The 18,657-nt window shown below is 38.3% G+C and overlaps 2 protein-coding genes across 2 annotated transcripts in view; one reads left to right on the forward strand and one right to left on the reverse strand.

Moving 5' to 3' along the window:
• Window positions 1–4,320: 4,320 nt before the first annotated feature.
• Window positions 4,321–6,623, reverse strand: cebpb (CCAAT enhancer binding protein beta). Its single transcript, XM_007231679.4, has one exon. It carries the CDS (start codon window positions 6,363–6,365, stop codon window positions 5,448–5,450), a length of 918 nt encoding a protein of 305 aa, XP_007231741.2. The 5' UTR covers window positions 6,366–6,623; the 3' UTR covers window positions 4,321–5,447.
• Window positions 6,624–13,260: 6,637 nt separating this feature from the next.
• peds1 (plasmanylethanolamine desaturase 1) overlaps window positions 13,261–18,657 on the forward strand; it is a 52,835-nt gene continuing 47,438 nt past the window's right edge. Inside the window, exon 1 of the mRNA XM_049486085.1 lies at window positions 13,261–13,416. Coding sequence (XP_049342042.1) covers window positions 13,281–13,416 — 136 coding nt within the window. The 5' untranslated portion in view covers window positions 13,261–13,280. The remainder of the gene's footprint in view (window positions 13,417–18,657) is intronic.

Raw genomic sequence — 18,657 nt, forward strand, 5'->3', positions numbered from 1 at the left:
AATCCGAGACAAGCACGTTGGTCTCTTTTTTTCTCTCGATTTAACTTCTCGATCTCGTTCCGTCCTGGAAACCGTAATACTAAAGCTGATGCGCTGTCCAGGGTTTACAGCACTGTGGACAGCGCATCCCAGCCCCAGGAGGCTGAACGCATTCTTCCTCCCTCTGTTCAGATAGCAGCCATTCAATGGGAGTTAGACGATCAGATTCGCCAAAGTAACGCTAATCAGCCCAATTCTGAGGACTGTCCTCAGGGTAAAACGTTCGTACCCGTCCAGTTTCGAGACAGGCTCATCACCTGGGCTCATTCCGCTTTAACTTCTGGTCATCCTGGTGTCACACGCACGTTACAATTACTCTCTGCCCGTTACTGGTGGGATTCTATGCGTGCTGATATTCACTCATTCGTTACCTCCTGCTCTGTCTGTGCGCAATGTAAAACGCCTAAAACCCTTCCAGCCGGTAAGCTACTACCTCTCCCTGTACCTGAGAGACCTTGGTCGCATATTGCTGTTGATTTTGTTACTGATCTGCCTGTATCTGAGGGTTATACTACAGTTCTCACTGTTGTTGATCGTTTCTCTAGAGGGGTTAAATTTATTCCATTCCCAGCTCTGCCTACTGCCTTCCAAACTGCTCAAGCTATTTATATGCATGTATTTAGACACTTTGGTATTCCCGAAGATATTTTGTCTGACCGTGGTCCTCAATTTACCTCTCGTGTGTGGAAGGCATTTTTTGAACATCTCGGTGTACATGTCAGTCTCACTTCTGGGTTCCACCCTACATGTAATGGTCAATGTGAGAGGGTTAATCAGGAACTCGGGAAATTCCTCCGCACATACTGCTTCAAACATCCCACTGATTGGTCACAATACCTCGTCTGGGCTGAAATTGCCCAAAACTCCCTAGTTAACACTACCTCTGGCCTCACCCCCTTTCAGTGTGTTCTGGGTTTTCAGCCTCCTCTAGCTCCTTGGACAGCGGTGTCCACTGATGTGCCGGCTGTGGATGAATGGATGAAGCGCAGTGAGCAGGTGTGGGAAGACACGCATCGTAAAGTCTCTGAGGTACTGCGCGTGTACAAGGAGCGTGCTGACAAGCACCGTGGTGACAGCCCAGACTACCAACCAGGAGATCGGGTGTGGCTTTCTACCCGGGACTTTAGGTTTGAGGGTAGTTGTAGAAAACTCCTGCCTAAGTTTATTGGTCCTCTTAAGATTTTGTCACGTATTAATGAAGTTACTTACAAGGTGGAGTTACCCCCTCAGTATCGTATTAATAATTCTTTTCATGTATCTCTCCTCAAGCCTATGGTCCCGGGTCCGCTCGCTGACGCTGCACCGGATGATGTTCCACCCGCGGCTGTGGAGGGGGAGGGGTCGTCCACGTATGCTGTCCGGGAGGTGCTGGATTCACGCAGACGTGGGGGTGTACTCCAATACCTTATCGATTGGGAGGGGTATGGTCCGGAGGAGCGTTGTTGGGTGGCTGCCAAAGACGTGCTGGACCCTGCCTTGCTCGTGGAGTTTCATGCTCGTTTTCCTGGTAAGCCTGCTCCTAGGCCCCGTGGACGTCCCAAGCGTCCTCCGACCTCCTCTGCTCCAACTCGTCGGGTTTCTCGCTCGGGTGAGCCCCGTCTGTCTGGCACCTCCGCTCCGACACCTGCACCTCCCGCTGGTACTCCCTGTCCGCCGGGTGGTCGTCGCCGGGGTCGGCCCCGATCTGCCTCCGCTCCGGTCCCTCAGGGGGAGGGTACTGTCATGTCTGGTGCTGAAAGCACGTCTGTGTCTCCCACATCCAGCTCTATCTGCGATTCTCACAGTAACAACTACAATACCCAGAACGCACCACTCCATGACACAACACACACTCCCGATCACATGACACGTCACATGACGCCACCAGGAAGTCCCGAGTACTGATTACTCTGTGTATTTAAGGACCATGCTCACACTCACACCTCGCCGAGTATCTGTTTGGTAAATCCTACAATACAAAGCGTTTCTCTTGCCCTTGCTATCTTCCGTGTATGATCTTGTTTTTGTTTTCTACCGACTTTGATTTTTGCCTGCTCCCTTGTGTTGGATTACCGTGTATGACCTGGACTGTTTATTGTACTCTGGATTTTTGCCTACCCTGTGATACTGCCTACCCGTGTATGAACTCTGGACTGTCCTCCGGTTATGGTATGGTTTCTCTACACTGTGCATTTTTGGTACTGACCCTGTTTCTGTTGACTACCCCTGTCTACTCTATAACTTTAATAAAAGTTATTTTATTGTATCTGCACCAGTCTCATTCCTGTCTGGCCCTGACAGGGTCATAAATTCATCATGAATGTAACAATAAATTCTGAATTAATGTACCAGTAAATTCTGAAGGAAAATATCAGGACATCTGTCTGAATTTGAGCAGAATCTCGTGAGAGCATGGGTCACGCAACAAGACAATGACCCTAATTACATAGGTCATTCCACTAAATAAACTGTTAAAGAATAATAGAATAACAGTATAGAATAAATTTAATGTTTTGGATTGCAACCTAAAATGAATCCAGTAGAAATACGTAGTCTTGTGGGCGGTGCTAAAGCAGCAGTTAAGGAGAGAGATACTGAATCCAAACGTACATACATATATTTACTGCCACTCACAGATATGTAATATTGAATCATTTTGCTCAATAAATATATTAGTAAATATAATATTTTTTATGTTTTATGTGTGAGTGGCCTTTTCAAATTGGCTTATGCTCCTGTTCACGAGTCCACCATCAGGGGATCACTGACCTAAAGTGGTGGACATGGCTTTACAACACTGCAAAATACACAAAAGAACATTACTGCCTGTCTGTAGTTTAGTAAAGATCATGTGATGAATCCAGTAGGTTGTGGATGTGGATGAGACCAAAATAGATATTTTTTCTTTTACGTAAATAAGAAGAGTTATGTTTGGAGAAAAGAAAACAGTTATAGCATTCCAGCATAAAATATATAAAAAATATCAGGACATCTCTCTGAATCTGAGTAGAATCTCAGGAGAGCTTGGGTCATGCAACAAGACAATGACCCTAATCACACATTATTTAAAAAAAGGACTGACCTTAATCCAGTAGGAACTTAAAGGAAACCTGCATATACATACTTTTGCCACTCACAGGTATGTAATAATGGATCATATTGCTAAATAAATATACAGCTCTGGAAAATATTAAATTACCACTTAAGTTTCTGAATCAGTTTCTCTGATTTTGCTATTTATAGGCTTATATTTGAGTAAAAATGAACATTGTTGTTTTATTCTATAAACTACAGACAACATTTCTCCCAAATTCCAAATGAAAATATTCTCATTTAGAGCATTTATTTGCAGAAAATGAGAAATGACTGAATTAACAGAAAAGATGAAGAGCTTTCAGCTTTTGTTCTCCTCCACAAGTCTTACACACTGCTTTTCGATAACTTTCAGCTTGTTTTGAAGGCTTGTGATCATCCAGCTTCCTCTTGATTATATTCCAGATGTTTTTAAAATTTGGTAAAATCAAATAAACTTTAAAAAATTTTAAGTGGTCTCTTATTTTTTACAGAGCTGTATATGACTATGTCTAATATTATTTTTATGTCAAATCTGTTCGACTTGTTATCTACCTTTGAATTTCCAATTTAGGCTGAAATATAGAAAATTCTAATGGTATTTCATAAAAATCCTAAACTGTGTGGTGTTTGTGTGGGTTTTGTCTGTTTTTGGGGATCTTTTAACAGATGGACGTTGATCCAGCCTTGACCCCGGAGCACTGAACTTGTGGATTGTTGACAGTGTGTGTGTGTGTTTTAGATAATTATGCTGCTTTACTGCTTTGGAGCTGGACAAAGGACAAACCCAGACCAGAGTAAACCAGTAAAAAGCTTTCACAGTGTCTTTTGATATCTGTATGAAAAGTCTGAAGAATATTAAACTTGTATTTTTAAAATATATATAAATGTCATTATTATTACATATACCTGTATATTGGTTTTGGGGTGTGTTCATTAAATTCTCAATGTTTGAGTTATTATTGAGTGAGTGGACATTGTGTCGCATTATTACGGGATTTTCTTTTGCATTACTCCTTTTTTTCTACCTATTTCAGCTCTATTCCAATAAGAATGGATTCAAGCTAAACCAGTTAAAGCAGTTCCAGCAGTAAACCACTGCATTCTTTACATCATGCAGCAGAAGGAAAGCAAAGAAATGTGAATTAAATGCAAGGAAAAGGGAGGGAAGGAAAGAAAGGGGGTGTGTCGTGATTAAGAAAACAAACAGATCCAAATTACACAGCGGGATCAAAGTTGTAAAAATCTTTTAATGCAATAAAATATTATATTATAATAATCGCAATAGAACATGTGTACCCTCTTTCTCTCCAGCAGACTCTTCTTCAGCGCGTTGCCAATACTGTTACAATGAGTTGCATCATACCTCTGCAGTACAACTCTTCCCCTGACAGCCACTGCCCCAGATACGGGCAAAAAGAAGAAGAAGAGATCAGGAGAAAATTGCAATTTTAAATTGCAATTTTTAAATAACAGAGTATTAAACAGTAGACATTTTTGTATTTTTTTCCACCCGTACAAAAATACTGTACAGACACACATCGACAAAAAACAGGACACCAAAAAAGTGACATTAAAAAAAAAAAAGAAATAAAAAAGAAGAAGAGTCCCCAAGCACGAGGACGGTCGGTGTTGCGCAATCCAGCAGTCCACGCTGCAGTCTTCCACTTTCACATGCTGTAAACTCGCGCTTGTAAACACAGGCTGATCGTTAGGTTAGGGATGCACCGAAACTAAGCACGAGCACGAATACGTATCAAAAAACAAAACAAAAAATATATATAAGAATTTGTTTGTTTGATTTGTGCAGTTTGTTCAATTCCAATAATGAATAAATTGAATAGATTAATGAGCTATTCTGAACATTATTGTTCTTATAGGATATTTGTCTCTTTAACTGCATGAATGAATGAATGAATGAATGAATGAATGAATGAATGAATGAATTGGACAAGCTAGCCTAAATGTACCATCACTATTTTTCTTTGGATTTTGATTTAAACATGTTTTTAACATCCCAGATGTTAATAAAAAATGAGATGACACACCAACACAAAACACTTTTTGAGTAGTCAATTTTTTAAGTGCTTCTAAGCCAAATAAACATGTTAATATATACTGAAGCATTCATGAACTGCAGTTCAGTGCATCCCTAGCTCTTGATATAAACATATTAATCGTGTCAATAAATTCGTAGCCTTTTTTATGATCATTTCTGAGAGCAAAACAACCAACAATCAACAATCAAATGCTCTTATCTCTCATTTCTTCAAAAAGAGTTCAGACCGATAGATCATAGACAACAGTTCAAACGAGCTCAAACGAGTTCAAAGAGTCCCGCGCGCTCTCAGCCTGGGTCAGCACTGGCCCGTGGCGGAGAGCAGGTTGCGCAGCGTGGCGAGCTCACGCGACAGCTGCTCCACGCGCTTCTGCAGCCGGTCGTTCTCGGCGGCGAGCTCGAGCACCTTGTGCTGCGTCTCCATGTTGCGCATCTTGGCTTTATCGCGGCTTTTGCGCACCGCCAGGTTGTTGCGCTCGCGCCGCTGCCGGTACTCGTCGCTGTCCTTGTCCAGGCGCTTCTTGCCTTTGCTGGATCCGCTGGAACCGTGAGGCGCTCCCGCCGCCTTCCCGCCTTTGCCGCCGCTCGGCTGAGTCGACGACGACGATGATGATGATGACAGCGGCTGTGGCGCGGGAGTTCCCGGTGGGCTTGAGCACGAGGAGGACGCGGCGGACACGTCGCCAAGGCTACCGTTCATGCCGACGCCTCCCGACGTGGGGAACGACGTCGTGCGCAGGTAGGGTCCGCTGCCGTCCATGCGCGCGGCGTCGTCGTCGCTGCCGCCTCCACCTCCACCGCCACCTCCCCGCCAGCAGCGACCCAAGAAGTCCGCGCCCAGCACGGCGTCCAGCCGCGTCTCGTGCAGCTCGGCGTAGTCGAGGCGGCGCGCGGCGTGCTCGTGGTCCCCACCACGCTCGAGCTCGCGACTGTCCGGTACCGCCACCGCCTTGGCGTCCTCGTGCGCGTAGTCCGGGAAGAGCAGGTCGTGGCTCAGCGGCGGCTGGTGCAGGTGATGGTGGTGTTGGTGCTGCTGGTGATGGTGATGGTGCATGAAAGGGGTGTCCACGTAGATGCTGATGTCAATCGCCTTCTCGTGCTCCGCGATTCCCAGCTTCGTCATGGAGCCGTCTGCCAGGTGTCGGTACGCGTCGGCGTCGTAGTTACTGCCGTGGTAAGCGAAGCAGTCCCGTTCGTAGATACCGGCCACTTCCATGGAGCTCAGACACCCAGGAGCCGGAGAAAGTAGAGGGGCTTGCTGCCCTCGCGTGCTGCCGTGCAGGAGGATCTCAAGTCACCAGCGCGTGCAGTAGCCCACCTTACTTACACACACACCTGTAAATAAATACCTGTGCGTGAAACGTCAGTCAGCGACGCTTTGAAAGCGGTGGGTGGGTGTGTTTGAGTGTGTTTGAGTGAGTGTGTATGAGCGAAGGAATGCGCTGCTGTCAGTTCCCATGTTTCTAACTTCTCGCTTATATACCCGCCCAAGCGACGGGGGCGTGGCCTCGGCTGACGTAGACTTCCGGCAAGGCAGAGAGTGTAAACCAAACCGGCCTAAACCTGCTGCTGCTGCTGTGCCTGTACTGCTGTACTGAATCTGATTGGTGTACGTGTGAGTACTCAGAGTCCAGCCTGATGTTCTCCAGCTCTAGAACATGAAAAGAAAAGTTTCCATACCCATTACACACACAACTCAACATAAACAAACCAGATCACAAACAAACCAGATCACAAAAACAACAGATCACAAACAAAACAGATCACCAACAAAGCAGATCATAAACAAAGCACATCCAGAACTTGTCATGATTTCCTATAGTAGACTATATGTTTGTATATATCATCACTGTCCAATAAAAAATCTCCATTTTTATTGGTTTTTAGTTTACTACATAATTTGAACACACAAACTGTCTCTTACACTAGAAACCAACAGAAATTCTCCAGAATGACCTGAAATAAACTCTTTAAACATTGATTTACATTGAAAGTTACGAAGGTTGTATCTCTCTCTTGTAAAGTTGCTGTTTTGGAGATACCTTATTTTTATTGGACAGTGTTGATGTATGTATATATGCAGTATGTGTGCAGCAGCATGGGCAGGCCAGTGTGTGTTGAGTTATGTGGGTCATAGTTCACAAAAGACCAATAATCACAATGACAATTACACCTACTCACACTCACAACTTACACCAAGTACAAATCAACACAGATTCTGTACAAACAGCCAGTGATTACACTGTAATTCCAGTTAGCAAGCTTTAAATTACATAATTCAGGTACAAATTTGAAGTTCGATATTTGGTATTTGTATTCGCAGTAAATTTGCCACTGAAGTTTATATTTTAGAGTCAATTAAACACCTTAACGAGTCACTTAACACCGAAATTTGAGTCTGGTAGATTATTATTATTTGTTGATTCTTGGAAATACATCTTATACTGTTGGAAATGCTGTTAATTTCACTTTTTAAATGGAGCCACATTTGTAAGGAACATGTATTTGTGGGATGAGCAGCAGATTTGAGTATGTGGGTTATGCCCATTAAAAAAATTGACCAGATCTTCTTTTATTCACAGGATATTCTGCCATAGACAAGTTTGATGTTTGAAGATCTTCTTGAGGTGTCATCTTCATGCCTGTCTCTGTTTATATCCCCTATAATATGGAACTTCAGTGGTCTTCAGTTTGGAGATACTGGTACCGGTGCTCTCTACAAATAATGCTGTAACTTGCTTTTGAGGAACAGCAGCTTAAAGTTCCTTTATCCAGATCAGCCAAATGTAGCATAATGCCGATTCTTAGAGCTCAGATACCTACTGATCACTGTAGCAGAACCCATCTCACAGGTTCTGCACCTGGAGAACCAGAAGCTCCTTAAAGCAAGAGCCTAGAACAACAGTAGAATAAGCTGTTTTTCATTGGCAGAGAAGATTTGGCAATTATTTTATGGGCACAGCCTCAACACATCCTTAGCTTGGCTGCTCATCCCACAAATACATGATTCTTACAAATGTGGCTCCATTAAAAATAGAAATTAACAGACTTTCCATCAGTATAAGATTTAATGCCAGAAGAAATTAGACGAAATAATCTACTAAACACAAATTCTCTTACTTTTTGTGCTGTTAATTCTACATAACACTCATTAATGTTAATACATTTTTTATTTTTCATTTCATCTTCATTTTGCATACATTAATTTCTATATATTTTGTTAATTTACACTCTAAAAGAGATTATAACATAAGTTATACTGGGTAAATTGCCTACTTATACTGAATGAGCTTTATTTATCACAGCAGAGCTTATGAAAGACTGCCAATTAAGCAGTGCCAACACAATGCCAACTCTCCAGAGGAGACCCTTATCCAATTGGTAACCCAACAGCAAGAGGGTGAATAATACTGCACCAATGAAAGCAGTACCAATGGAATTCAAATCTCACTTCAATTCAGATCTAAACAATCATATATTTACAATATAAACACACACTAAAAACACCCACAAACACCATAAATCCCCTCATAACCCCAAACAAAGTGTAAGGTTGATCGCAAAGCATGCTGGGAGTGAAGCATAATCAAGTGGGGAGTCTAACATTAACTCTGAATAGTTGGTCTGTGGTGAGTAAAAGAAAAACCCAACAGTCGAAGATGTGATTAACTCAGAAAAGGAAAAGAGATGGAATTAGATCTGATTGGATTAATAGAGAACAGAGAATCTGATCAGTTTATCAGAGTGTGATTATCTAACGACTGAATATAAAACAGCTTAACTAAAGGGAGAAAGCCAGAAGGTAACATAGACACGGAGGCTCCCTGAAACATCGGCATCCACCCACTCCACCGTCCATGAACCCCTGGATCTGCAGCCTTTATCTAAAGGGAAAATAAGAGGAAATTATTGAAATTTCTCTTGAGCTAAAATTTAATTAGACTGTTTACAATAATTTTTTTTCATTTTAAAACTGAATAAAACTGTAGCAAAGGAGAGTTTGTTCTGTATTTTTTAAAGAAAATTGTATTTTTGGTTAAATGAGCTCAGCAAAAGCATAGCAACACCTTAGGAACCCTGGAACCCTGGCAACCAACCCGTTACCTTAGCAAACGCATAGTAACACGTTGGAAGAAAACACAGTTTTACCATTATAACCACCTAGTAACACCTTAGCATGCAACTGTTATTTCATAAAAACACCTGAGCAGCCACCTATCAACACTTGGCAACCCCATAGAAATTAGATGGCAACCCATTGGCAACACTACACAAACAACCTGGGATACTCTTGAGATCACAAAGCAGCACCATAGAAAATAGAGAGTAACCCATTGGCCTGGGATAATAATACACATGGCCTAATATACCATATTGACCACATAGCAGCACCATAGGAACAATTTTGTTATAACTGTGCAACTGCTTCTCATTTTCTCAATAAGATGCAATTTTCTGTATTTTTTATTATTATTTTTTTTTATGTAATGTCACAAGATAAATATGTGTCTTTATCAGTACAAGTATCTATATATACAGTACCAGTCAAAGGTTTGAACCTTAAATTCAGTGTTTTTTCATTATTTTAAACGTTCCTGTATCGCAGATTAATATTAAAGTCATCCAAACTATGAACAAAAACATATGGAATTATTTAGTAATCATACAAAAATTGTTAAACAAACCAGAATATGTTTTATATTTTAAATTCTTCAAAGTAGTACCTCTTGCTTGGAATTCAGGCTTTCAGTTAACAGCTGTGCTGAACTCATCAAGAGTTAATTACTTGAATTTCTTGTCTCTTAATAAAGTGTTTGAGAGCATCAGTTAAAGTAAAGTAGTGAAGAGGTAGAGTTACAGGTATACAGTGAATAGTGAATATTTGAGTAAAGTTCTAATCCAGGTTATGAGAAGCAACAACTACTCAACTAACCACAAAGTCCACTAAAACATTATGATGATAAAACTGGCACTCATCAGGAGTGTTTCTTTATAGTCTGGATATTTTTTTTATTTGCTTCATAATTTACTTTACTTCTCTTCATTGTCTCAGGACAACATTAGACAGGGGAATAATGCTAAAGCTGTGTTGCTTATTATTTTTCTTACAAAAAAATAAATAAATCCATATTATAGAGGATTTAACCCTGTAATCCCAGATTATAATCAATAAGAACATCCTAAATTGTACTGAGCAGCTCAACTTTCATTAGTTTCATTGAGAAAAGCAGTTTCTGGAAGTGCCCCCTTACCTGATGGCCTATTACACCTGAACCCGCCCAGAGCACACAACACAAAGCCCAGTTTCAGCCCCTCAGAGACACAAACTGGTTCCACACAGATACCAGTTCAGCTGCTGCAGCAGGGCAGGGAGGGTATATATGGGCTGATAGACAGACAGGGCAGAAACACGGCGGGGGATAAACTGGATTAATCCTGATTTGGGCGTGTCGGCGTCAGATTCACGACACTGAGGTGTTTTTGGGATTACCTGGCCTAACGCCCACCTGTGATTCAGACCTGCGGATCTTCAGCTCACAGTTCTGAGTTCCTGCTGGAGCGTTTCCAGACTTATGTCAACATCTGAAACAGAAGAGCCTTCAGAGATACAAAACACTCATCTCCAGAACAATAGCTGCAGCCAGACGGAAGTGTGGGACTGTAATTCTATTCACAAAAAAAGTAATGAAGGAACAATAAATTATGAAATATTTTGACTGATGTACAGCTCTGGAAAAAATGAAGAGATCACTTCAGTTTCTGAATCAGTTTCTCTGATTTTGCTATTTATAGGTTTATGTTTGAGTAAAATGAACATTGTTGTTTTATTCTATAAACTACAGACAACATTTCTCCCAAATTCCAAATAAAAATATTCTCATTTAGAGCATTTATTTACAGAAAATGAGAAATGACTGAAAGAACAAAAAAGATGCAGAGCTTTCAGACCTCAAATAATGCAAAGAAAACAAGTTCATATTTGGTGGAATAACACTGTTTTTTAGTCACAGATTAATTCATCTTGGCATCATGTTCTCCTCCACCAGTCTTACACACTGCTTTTGGATAACTTTATGCTGCTTTACTCCTGGTGCAAAAATTCAAGCAGTTCAGTTTGGTGGTTTGATGGTTTGTGATCATCCATCTTCCTCTTGATTATATTCCAGAGGTTATTCCACCAAATATTGATTTCTAAACTCTTAAAACTTTATGAATATGAACTTGTTTTCTTTGCATTATTTGAGGTCTGAAAGCTCTGCATCTTTTTTTTTTATTTCAGTCATTTCTCATTTTCTGTAAATAAATGCTCTGAATGTGAATATTTTTATTTGGAATTTGGGAGAAATGTTGTCTGTAGTTTATAGAATGAAACAACAATGTTCATTTTACTCAAACATAAACCTATAAATAGCAAAATCAGAGAAACTGATTCAGAAACTGAAGTGGCCTCTTATTTTTTTCCAGAGCTGTATATAGTAAAAAAGTTTTATACATGTATCTGTTTAGTTTAGCATATTTTGTGGAGTCCCACAGGGTTCTATGTTGGGGCCTATGAAACTGATGTTATTTAAACAATTATTTAAATATTAGGGTGAAAAAAATAAAATGTGTGTATATATTTATTATATTTATTATATGAGGATGGGTAGTGCAGCAGATACGGCAACTTAAATCAGCTAAAAGAGGGGCTGTGCTTCCATCTAGCGGCCGAGTTCTGTCACTGCAACAGAAACTGGGTCAAATCAATACAGCAATCAATCAATCTTTATTTAAATATTTATTTAAACCCGAAATGCACTGAGAGTGACCCTCAGTTACAGTGTATTAAATTTATATAGGAGAAGGATATAAACAGAAAATAGGTTTAAGCAGTGATGTTCTCCTAATATGTATAAGTCATACAACAAATCCTCCAAAAATCTTACAACATACAGATAATGAATAAGCTAAAACATATATTGGGGAAAAAGATTAAATAAATGATACTAATAACAATAATATCAACAATAATTACAAATAAATAAATAAAATTTACAATAAAAAGTTTGCAATAAATAAAGCCATGCACCAAATTTGAACCAAAACTCTTTTTAGCTACAAAGATGTTAATACTTAATAGTGAGAGAATAATGTCTTAAGGCCTTTAAGAGGATATGGGGGAAATTAAATGCTTGATAGTTAGATCCCATACTTTATGGAATATATTTTTGTTTCCATTAATTGTGTATCTCATTTTCTTTAAATATAGACTGCTCATTATATGTTTCAACCAAAGATCCAAAGATGTGTGAGAACTTTGCTTCCAGAATTAGAGCATGAGACATCTGACTAAATACCAATAAATAAATAAATCAAATCTTTAAAATAGTACATAAACATATTTATTACATTTAGAAAATAGTGAAACAAAAAAAAATAATAAACTAAAATGTGCTTTATTTAGAGTTATATTTCATATACTTAATTTATCAAGGCACTTAAAATAAAACAGCCAAAAATAAGCAAAGAAAATAATGTATTTCTCATAAACGGTGAGTTATGGAGGTATTATACGGTTTTACATAATGTTTTTACTTTATATTAGATTATTAGATTATTAAACACATAATTAGATAAAGAATATTATACACATGTAGATGGAAAATAACTCACATTATTAGTATACACAAAAAAACACAGACAGTTACCATGACGACATCCTGCTTTTTTTTTTTGCTACGTTACGTTTTACGTAATTAGCTTAAGCAGTTTATTTATTTTTTATTTTATTTTTATTTTTTTCTATTTTTTAAATTTCCGCTCAAAATAATATAATTATTAAATAAATTAATTGAATTAATAAAATAAAAGTAGCGTAAAAATATTTTTTTTATAAATAACCAAAGCTGCTGCTCTCTGATTGGTCGTGTTCGGGTGGGGTCAGGAAGAACGTCTGCGTTTTGGTGCGTTCTCATTGGCTGACGGTCATCTCATGAAAGTTTAGGCCTGTCTGTGATTGGCTGAGAATTGGCTGTGACTGTGGTGAATGTGCTAGTGCACGCGGGGATGGGCGTGGCGTGTTGTTGGGGGCGTGGTCCTGTGAGTGTGTGTGTAGTGAGCGGAGAGAGAGAGGGCTGAACCGGGAGTGAACATGGCGAGCATCCCGACCGATCGCGGCTCCGCGGAGAACTCCGGGGAAACGGAGCCCAGCGGCCCGGTTCGGGCTTCGGCTAGATGGGGCCCACAGCACGCCGGAGCCCAGGAGCTCGCCCAGCTGTACTCCCCAGGTGAGAGAGCGCGGTTGCCGGCTGGGGGCTCCGCCTCGCACCACTTAGCCTCGCTGCTGCTAGCCGGCTGTCAGCTGCTGCTAGCGGCGGAGCGGGTCACGAGTTCGGGGTGGGAAACAGCGGCTCAGCAGAACTTTCCGGACCCGGGCTAGAGTTATCAGAACCGGGATAAACTGGGGAAAAGCGTATTTAATAGAGTTTAGATTAAATAAGTCGGTAGTGTGTGTTAAATGTGTGTTTGTGGGTCAGTAAAGTTGGCAGTATTTTAGCTATAGCTAGCTTAAATAACCTAACCCTGGTTACTGTGTGTACTGTGTGTTTAGTGGCAGCAGCCCTAAAGCTACTGTGTGTGTTTATGGCTTAATAATGTGTTATAAGTAGAGTTGTATATTGAAAATAGCTAATAAAATGTGCTTAACTAGCCTAGATAATATTAGCTAGCATATATATATATATATATATATATATATATATATATATATATATATATATATATATATATATATATATATATAACATAAAACCTCTGGAATATAATCAAGAGGAAGATGGATGATCACAAGCCATCAAACCACCAAACTGAACTGCTTGAATTTTTGCACCAGGAGTAAAGCAGCATAAAGTTATCCAAAAGCAGTGTGTAAGACTGGTGGAGGAGAACATGATGCCAAGATGCGTGAAAACTGTGATTAAAAATCAGGGTTATTCCAGCAAATATTGATTTCTGAACTTTTAACACTTTAATATGAATATGAACTTGTTTTCTTTGCATTATATTAGTTGAGGTCTGAAAGCTCTGCATCTTTTTTATTATTTCAGACATTTCTCACTTTCTGCAAATAAATGCTGTAATTTGGGAGAAATGTTGTCTGTAGTATATATAATAAAACTACAATGGTAATTTGACTCATATGTTAATTTGAAACATATACCTATAAATAGCAAAATCAGAGAAACTGATTCAGAAACATAACTGGTCTATTTTATATATATATATATTTATATAATATAATCTATATATATATATAATGTGTGTGTGTGTGTGTGTGTGCAAATACTAACTAAAGTGTGTCACTTATTCCATATATTCAGACTGGGTGGTTTCCCTGTTAGCAAACAACATTTTTTTTTTTAATTACATCACTTGTGTAACCCCTTTATGGCCTCAAACTTGTTGGGGAGAGAAAATTTTCGTAAAGGTTTAGAATATTGTTATATATTATATGTTCTAAATATTTGATCGCCTTGAAATATTGTGATATTAATTTAAGGGAGTATCGCCCACTCTTAGTTGTGATACAAATGTTGACCATATCGCCCAGCCCTGTAATAAAATATCGTAATAATGTAATGATGCAGTTTCAGTGTTTTAAAGAGCATTTTTTTTAGATATTAAGAATATTTAGGCATGTTGGGTCATCTTATGTAGAATATTTTAAAAATATTTAATTTTAAACTGCAGGAAAACAGAATTTCCCTATAATATCAGTGTTTGTGAGTATAGTGCAACTCTTATAGAAAGTTCTGGATGGATCTGGGTTTACACTAAATATCTGTACAGCCTCCCCCAGCTGACCTGAACAGGTTTTAATGACAAAGAGAGGACTGTGTGTTTGACCTGAGCTGGGAACTATGGGAACACTGTTTTGTTTGTTGAGGCCACAGAGATACAGAGATCTACAGTAAAGTTATAATACAGGGTTACAAAACATTAATAGGGGAATAATTTACAACAGATTTTTGCTGTTATATATCTTGATTGTTTAAATAGTTTAATAGTATTATGGGATATAAAGGGAGAAATATACAAAGGCTTACAGTCTTTCCTTGTAAACAGATGTTGTTTTAAACATTTCGGTTAATTGTTAAAAACTAGAAATCCCTATTTTCAGACTTAATTGTTTTTTTTGTGGCATTTTGCTATTGTTGAAGTTTTTTTTTTAGTTTGTAGCATTGATGTGAGGATTTGATTGCATTATTTATTGCATGTATTCCTACATTAAGAATGTTTGTACTGATATTTATATACATGCTTTTCTATTCGATTAACTTTTTAGAACATATTCTTATTTATTTTGTGTTTGACTGATTAAACTAACAGTTAAATAAAACATATATTATTTATTGTATTAATATTAACCTTAATATTAGCCTCCAGTATGAAAAGGTGGGTCATGTTGTTATAAGACTTTAATAAGTTGATAGTAGGGCTGGGCGATATGACTTAAAAGCTTATATCTTGATATCTGTGTATAAAGAGCTGGACAATATATTTATATTTTATCGTATCGTAATACATTTTCTTATTGTATCGACCATATATATATATATTTAGGATATGATCAATATTTTACCTTAAGTTAAAAGTCCTGTTTAATTGGATTACATTCAAATTATAGTATTATACAGCTCTGGAAAAATAAGAGAGCACTTAAAATGATGAGTTTCTTTGATTTTACCAAATTAAAAACCTCTGGAATATAATCAAGAGGAAGATGGATGTTCACAAGCCATCAAACCACCAAACTGAACTGCTTGAATTTCTGCACCAGGAGTAAAGCAGCATAAAGTTATCCAAAAGCAGTGTGTAAGACTGGTGGAGGAGAACATGATGCCAAGATGAAGCATGAAAACTGTGATTAAAAACAGGATTATTCCAACAAATATTGATTTCAGATCTCTTAAAACTTTATGAATATGATTTTTTTTCTTTGCTTATTTGAGGTCTATTTTTTTCCAGAGCTGTACGTGACATATAATTTGAATAGCAGAATTGGCCACTGCTGATGTATTTTGTCTGAATGTAAAAATGTGATGAGTACTGGTACAGTGTTTTCAGTTGCAACACAGAGCAGATAGAGCAGACTAAAGCTAAGCTCAGGTATTGCAGCACTCAGCATGCTGCAGCTCGCCCCAGGTGACCCAGGTTCCTCCTCTACAGCCAGGCTGCTGGTGGTGTTGATGGTGTTGGTGGTGATTATGGAGGAAGTGGTTGTAATCAGGTGTTGGGATCGGTGCAGTGTTCATCCAGTGAAATGAGCAAAAGGTTGTGAGAGTGTATCTTTAAGATAAAGTCATTATTAAGGATGAATAATGTGGAAGTCAGTGTTAGTCAGTGTTAGGAGAAGTCTATTTCCGGGGAAGGTTAAGTAGTATTTCCTGAAAATGACAACATCCTGCCTGTGTAATTGTGTCCTATAATATGTTTTGTAATTGTACCGTGTATACCAAAAATGTCCTGCAAAATCTCTCTCTCTGTCTCTGTCTCTCTCTCTCTCTCTGTCTCTCTCTCTCTCTCTCTGATAAAAAAAAAATAGTAATTAGATGCCGGAAAACAGTCATTAAATCAGGGGCTCAGTAATAGGGAGCACAAAATGAGGTTATGATAAAAATAATCACGATTAATCGGCTAATCGTAAAATAATCATTAGGTTAGTCAACTAATAAAATAGTAATTTGATGCTGGAAAACAGTCACTGAATTGGGGGCCTCAGTTATAGGAAACACAAAATGAGGTTATGATAATAATAATCACGATTAATCGGCTAATCGTAAAATAATCATTAGGTTAGTCAACTAATAAAATAGTAATTAGATGTCGGAAAACAGTCATTGAATCTGGGGCCTCAGTAATAGAAAGCACAAAATGAGGGTATGATAAAAAATAAACACGATTAATCGGCTAATCGTAAAATAATCATTAGGTTAGTCATCTAATAAAATAGTAATTCGATGACAGAAAACATTTAATAAATTGGGGGCCTCAGTAATAGGAAGCACAATTAGAGGGTATAACAGTGATTAATCAAATAATCTATAAACATAATCGTCAGATTTGTCAACTAATAGATGCAGTAAAATGTTTATTGGATCAGGAGCTTCACCAATAGGAAGCACAAATAGGTGGTCTAACAATAATAAAAAAAATAATCGTGATTAATCGGCTAAACAAGAAAAATAATTGTCAGATTAGTTGAGGGTCTAATGAAAAACAGTGGTGATTAATCGACTTTTCAGAAAAATAATCGTCAGATTAGTCAACATATAAAGCAGTCATTAGATGCAGAAAAACATTCATTGGATTGGGAGCCTCACTAATAGGACGCACAAATGGGGGCCCATAATCATGAATAATCGACTAATCAAAAATATAATCTTCAGAAGTGATGATATCCTCGATAGATCATTCTGATCTAGGCAGAAGTCATGGGACACCGTATTTTTCCTATGCATTTGGTTGGTTAGTAGCATGATAAGGTGTGGTGGCATCTATAATATATATATCGAGAAGCTTGTAGACACCTCTTCTAATGGATGCATTAATCAGCTGCTTTAGGTTCTTAGGTTCTAGTATGTGAAAATAGTTTACCCTGCTTTGGTTAGATCTATATCTAAAGCAGGACTAACTTTTTACTAACGAATGAGTAGGTGTCCTATTATTTTTGTCCTCTTTTGGCCTGTGGCTCTGTAACCGTTCATGAATTACTGGTTGCACAGCATTGTTTAGCATTTTCAAACATCTGAATGAATGCTGAGAACTTCATAAACACAGTGCAATGTTTACTATGTCACAGAGAAACTGGGAGAAAGACTTCCTTCCCATGGTCGAGGATTTGTACATAAATAGTGATCCAGACTATAAAGGAACACATATTGAATCATGTAGTAACTTAAAAGTGTTAAACAAACCAAAATACTCTTCTTTATGCAATGACTGACCTTCATTTTTTTCTTCAAGTATTTTTTTCTTTAATTAGTTGAGTAGTTACAGCCATAAAATGGATTAGAACAAATGGATAGCATGATAAAAATAATCACGATTAATAATCGTCAGTTTAGTCAACTAATGAAAGAGACATTAGATGCAGTAAAACATTCATTGGATCGGGAGCCTTACTAATAGAATGCACAAATGCAGGTATAAACATTAATCAGGATTAATCGAATAATCTGAAAAAATAATCATCATGTTCATAGACTAAAAATAGTCATTAGGTGCAGTAAAACATTTAATAGATTGTGAGCCTCAGTAATAGGAAGCACAAATTAAGGGCATAATAAAAAATAATCGTGATTAATCAACTAATTGTAAAAATAATCGTCAGATTAGTTAACTAATAAAATAGTAATTAGATGCGGTAAAACATTAATTGGCTCAGGAGCCTCACTAATAGAAAACACAAATGGAGGGTATGAACATTAATCGGGATTAATCGAATAATAGGAAAAAAATAATCGTCA

Source organism: Astyanax mexicanus, chromosome 12 (assembly GCF_023375975.1).
Source record: "Astyanax mexicanus isolate ESR-SI-001 chromosome 12, AstMex3_surface, whole genome shotgun sequence".
Taxonomy (NCBI): domain Eukaryota; kingdom Metazoa; phylum Chordata; class Actinopteri; order Characiformes; family Acestrorhamphidae; genus Astyanax; species Astyanax mexicanus.

Bases quoted from the DNA above. Each gene is read 5' to 3' on its own strand.
- cebpb (XM_007231679.4), bottom strand. From the start codon at position 6,365: ATGGAAGTGGCCGGTATCTACGAACGGGACTGCTTCGCTTACCACGGC.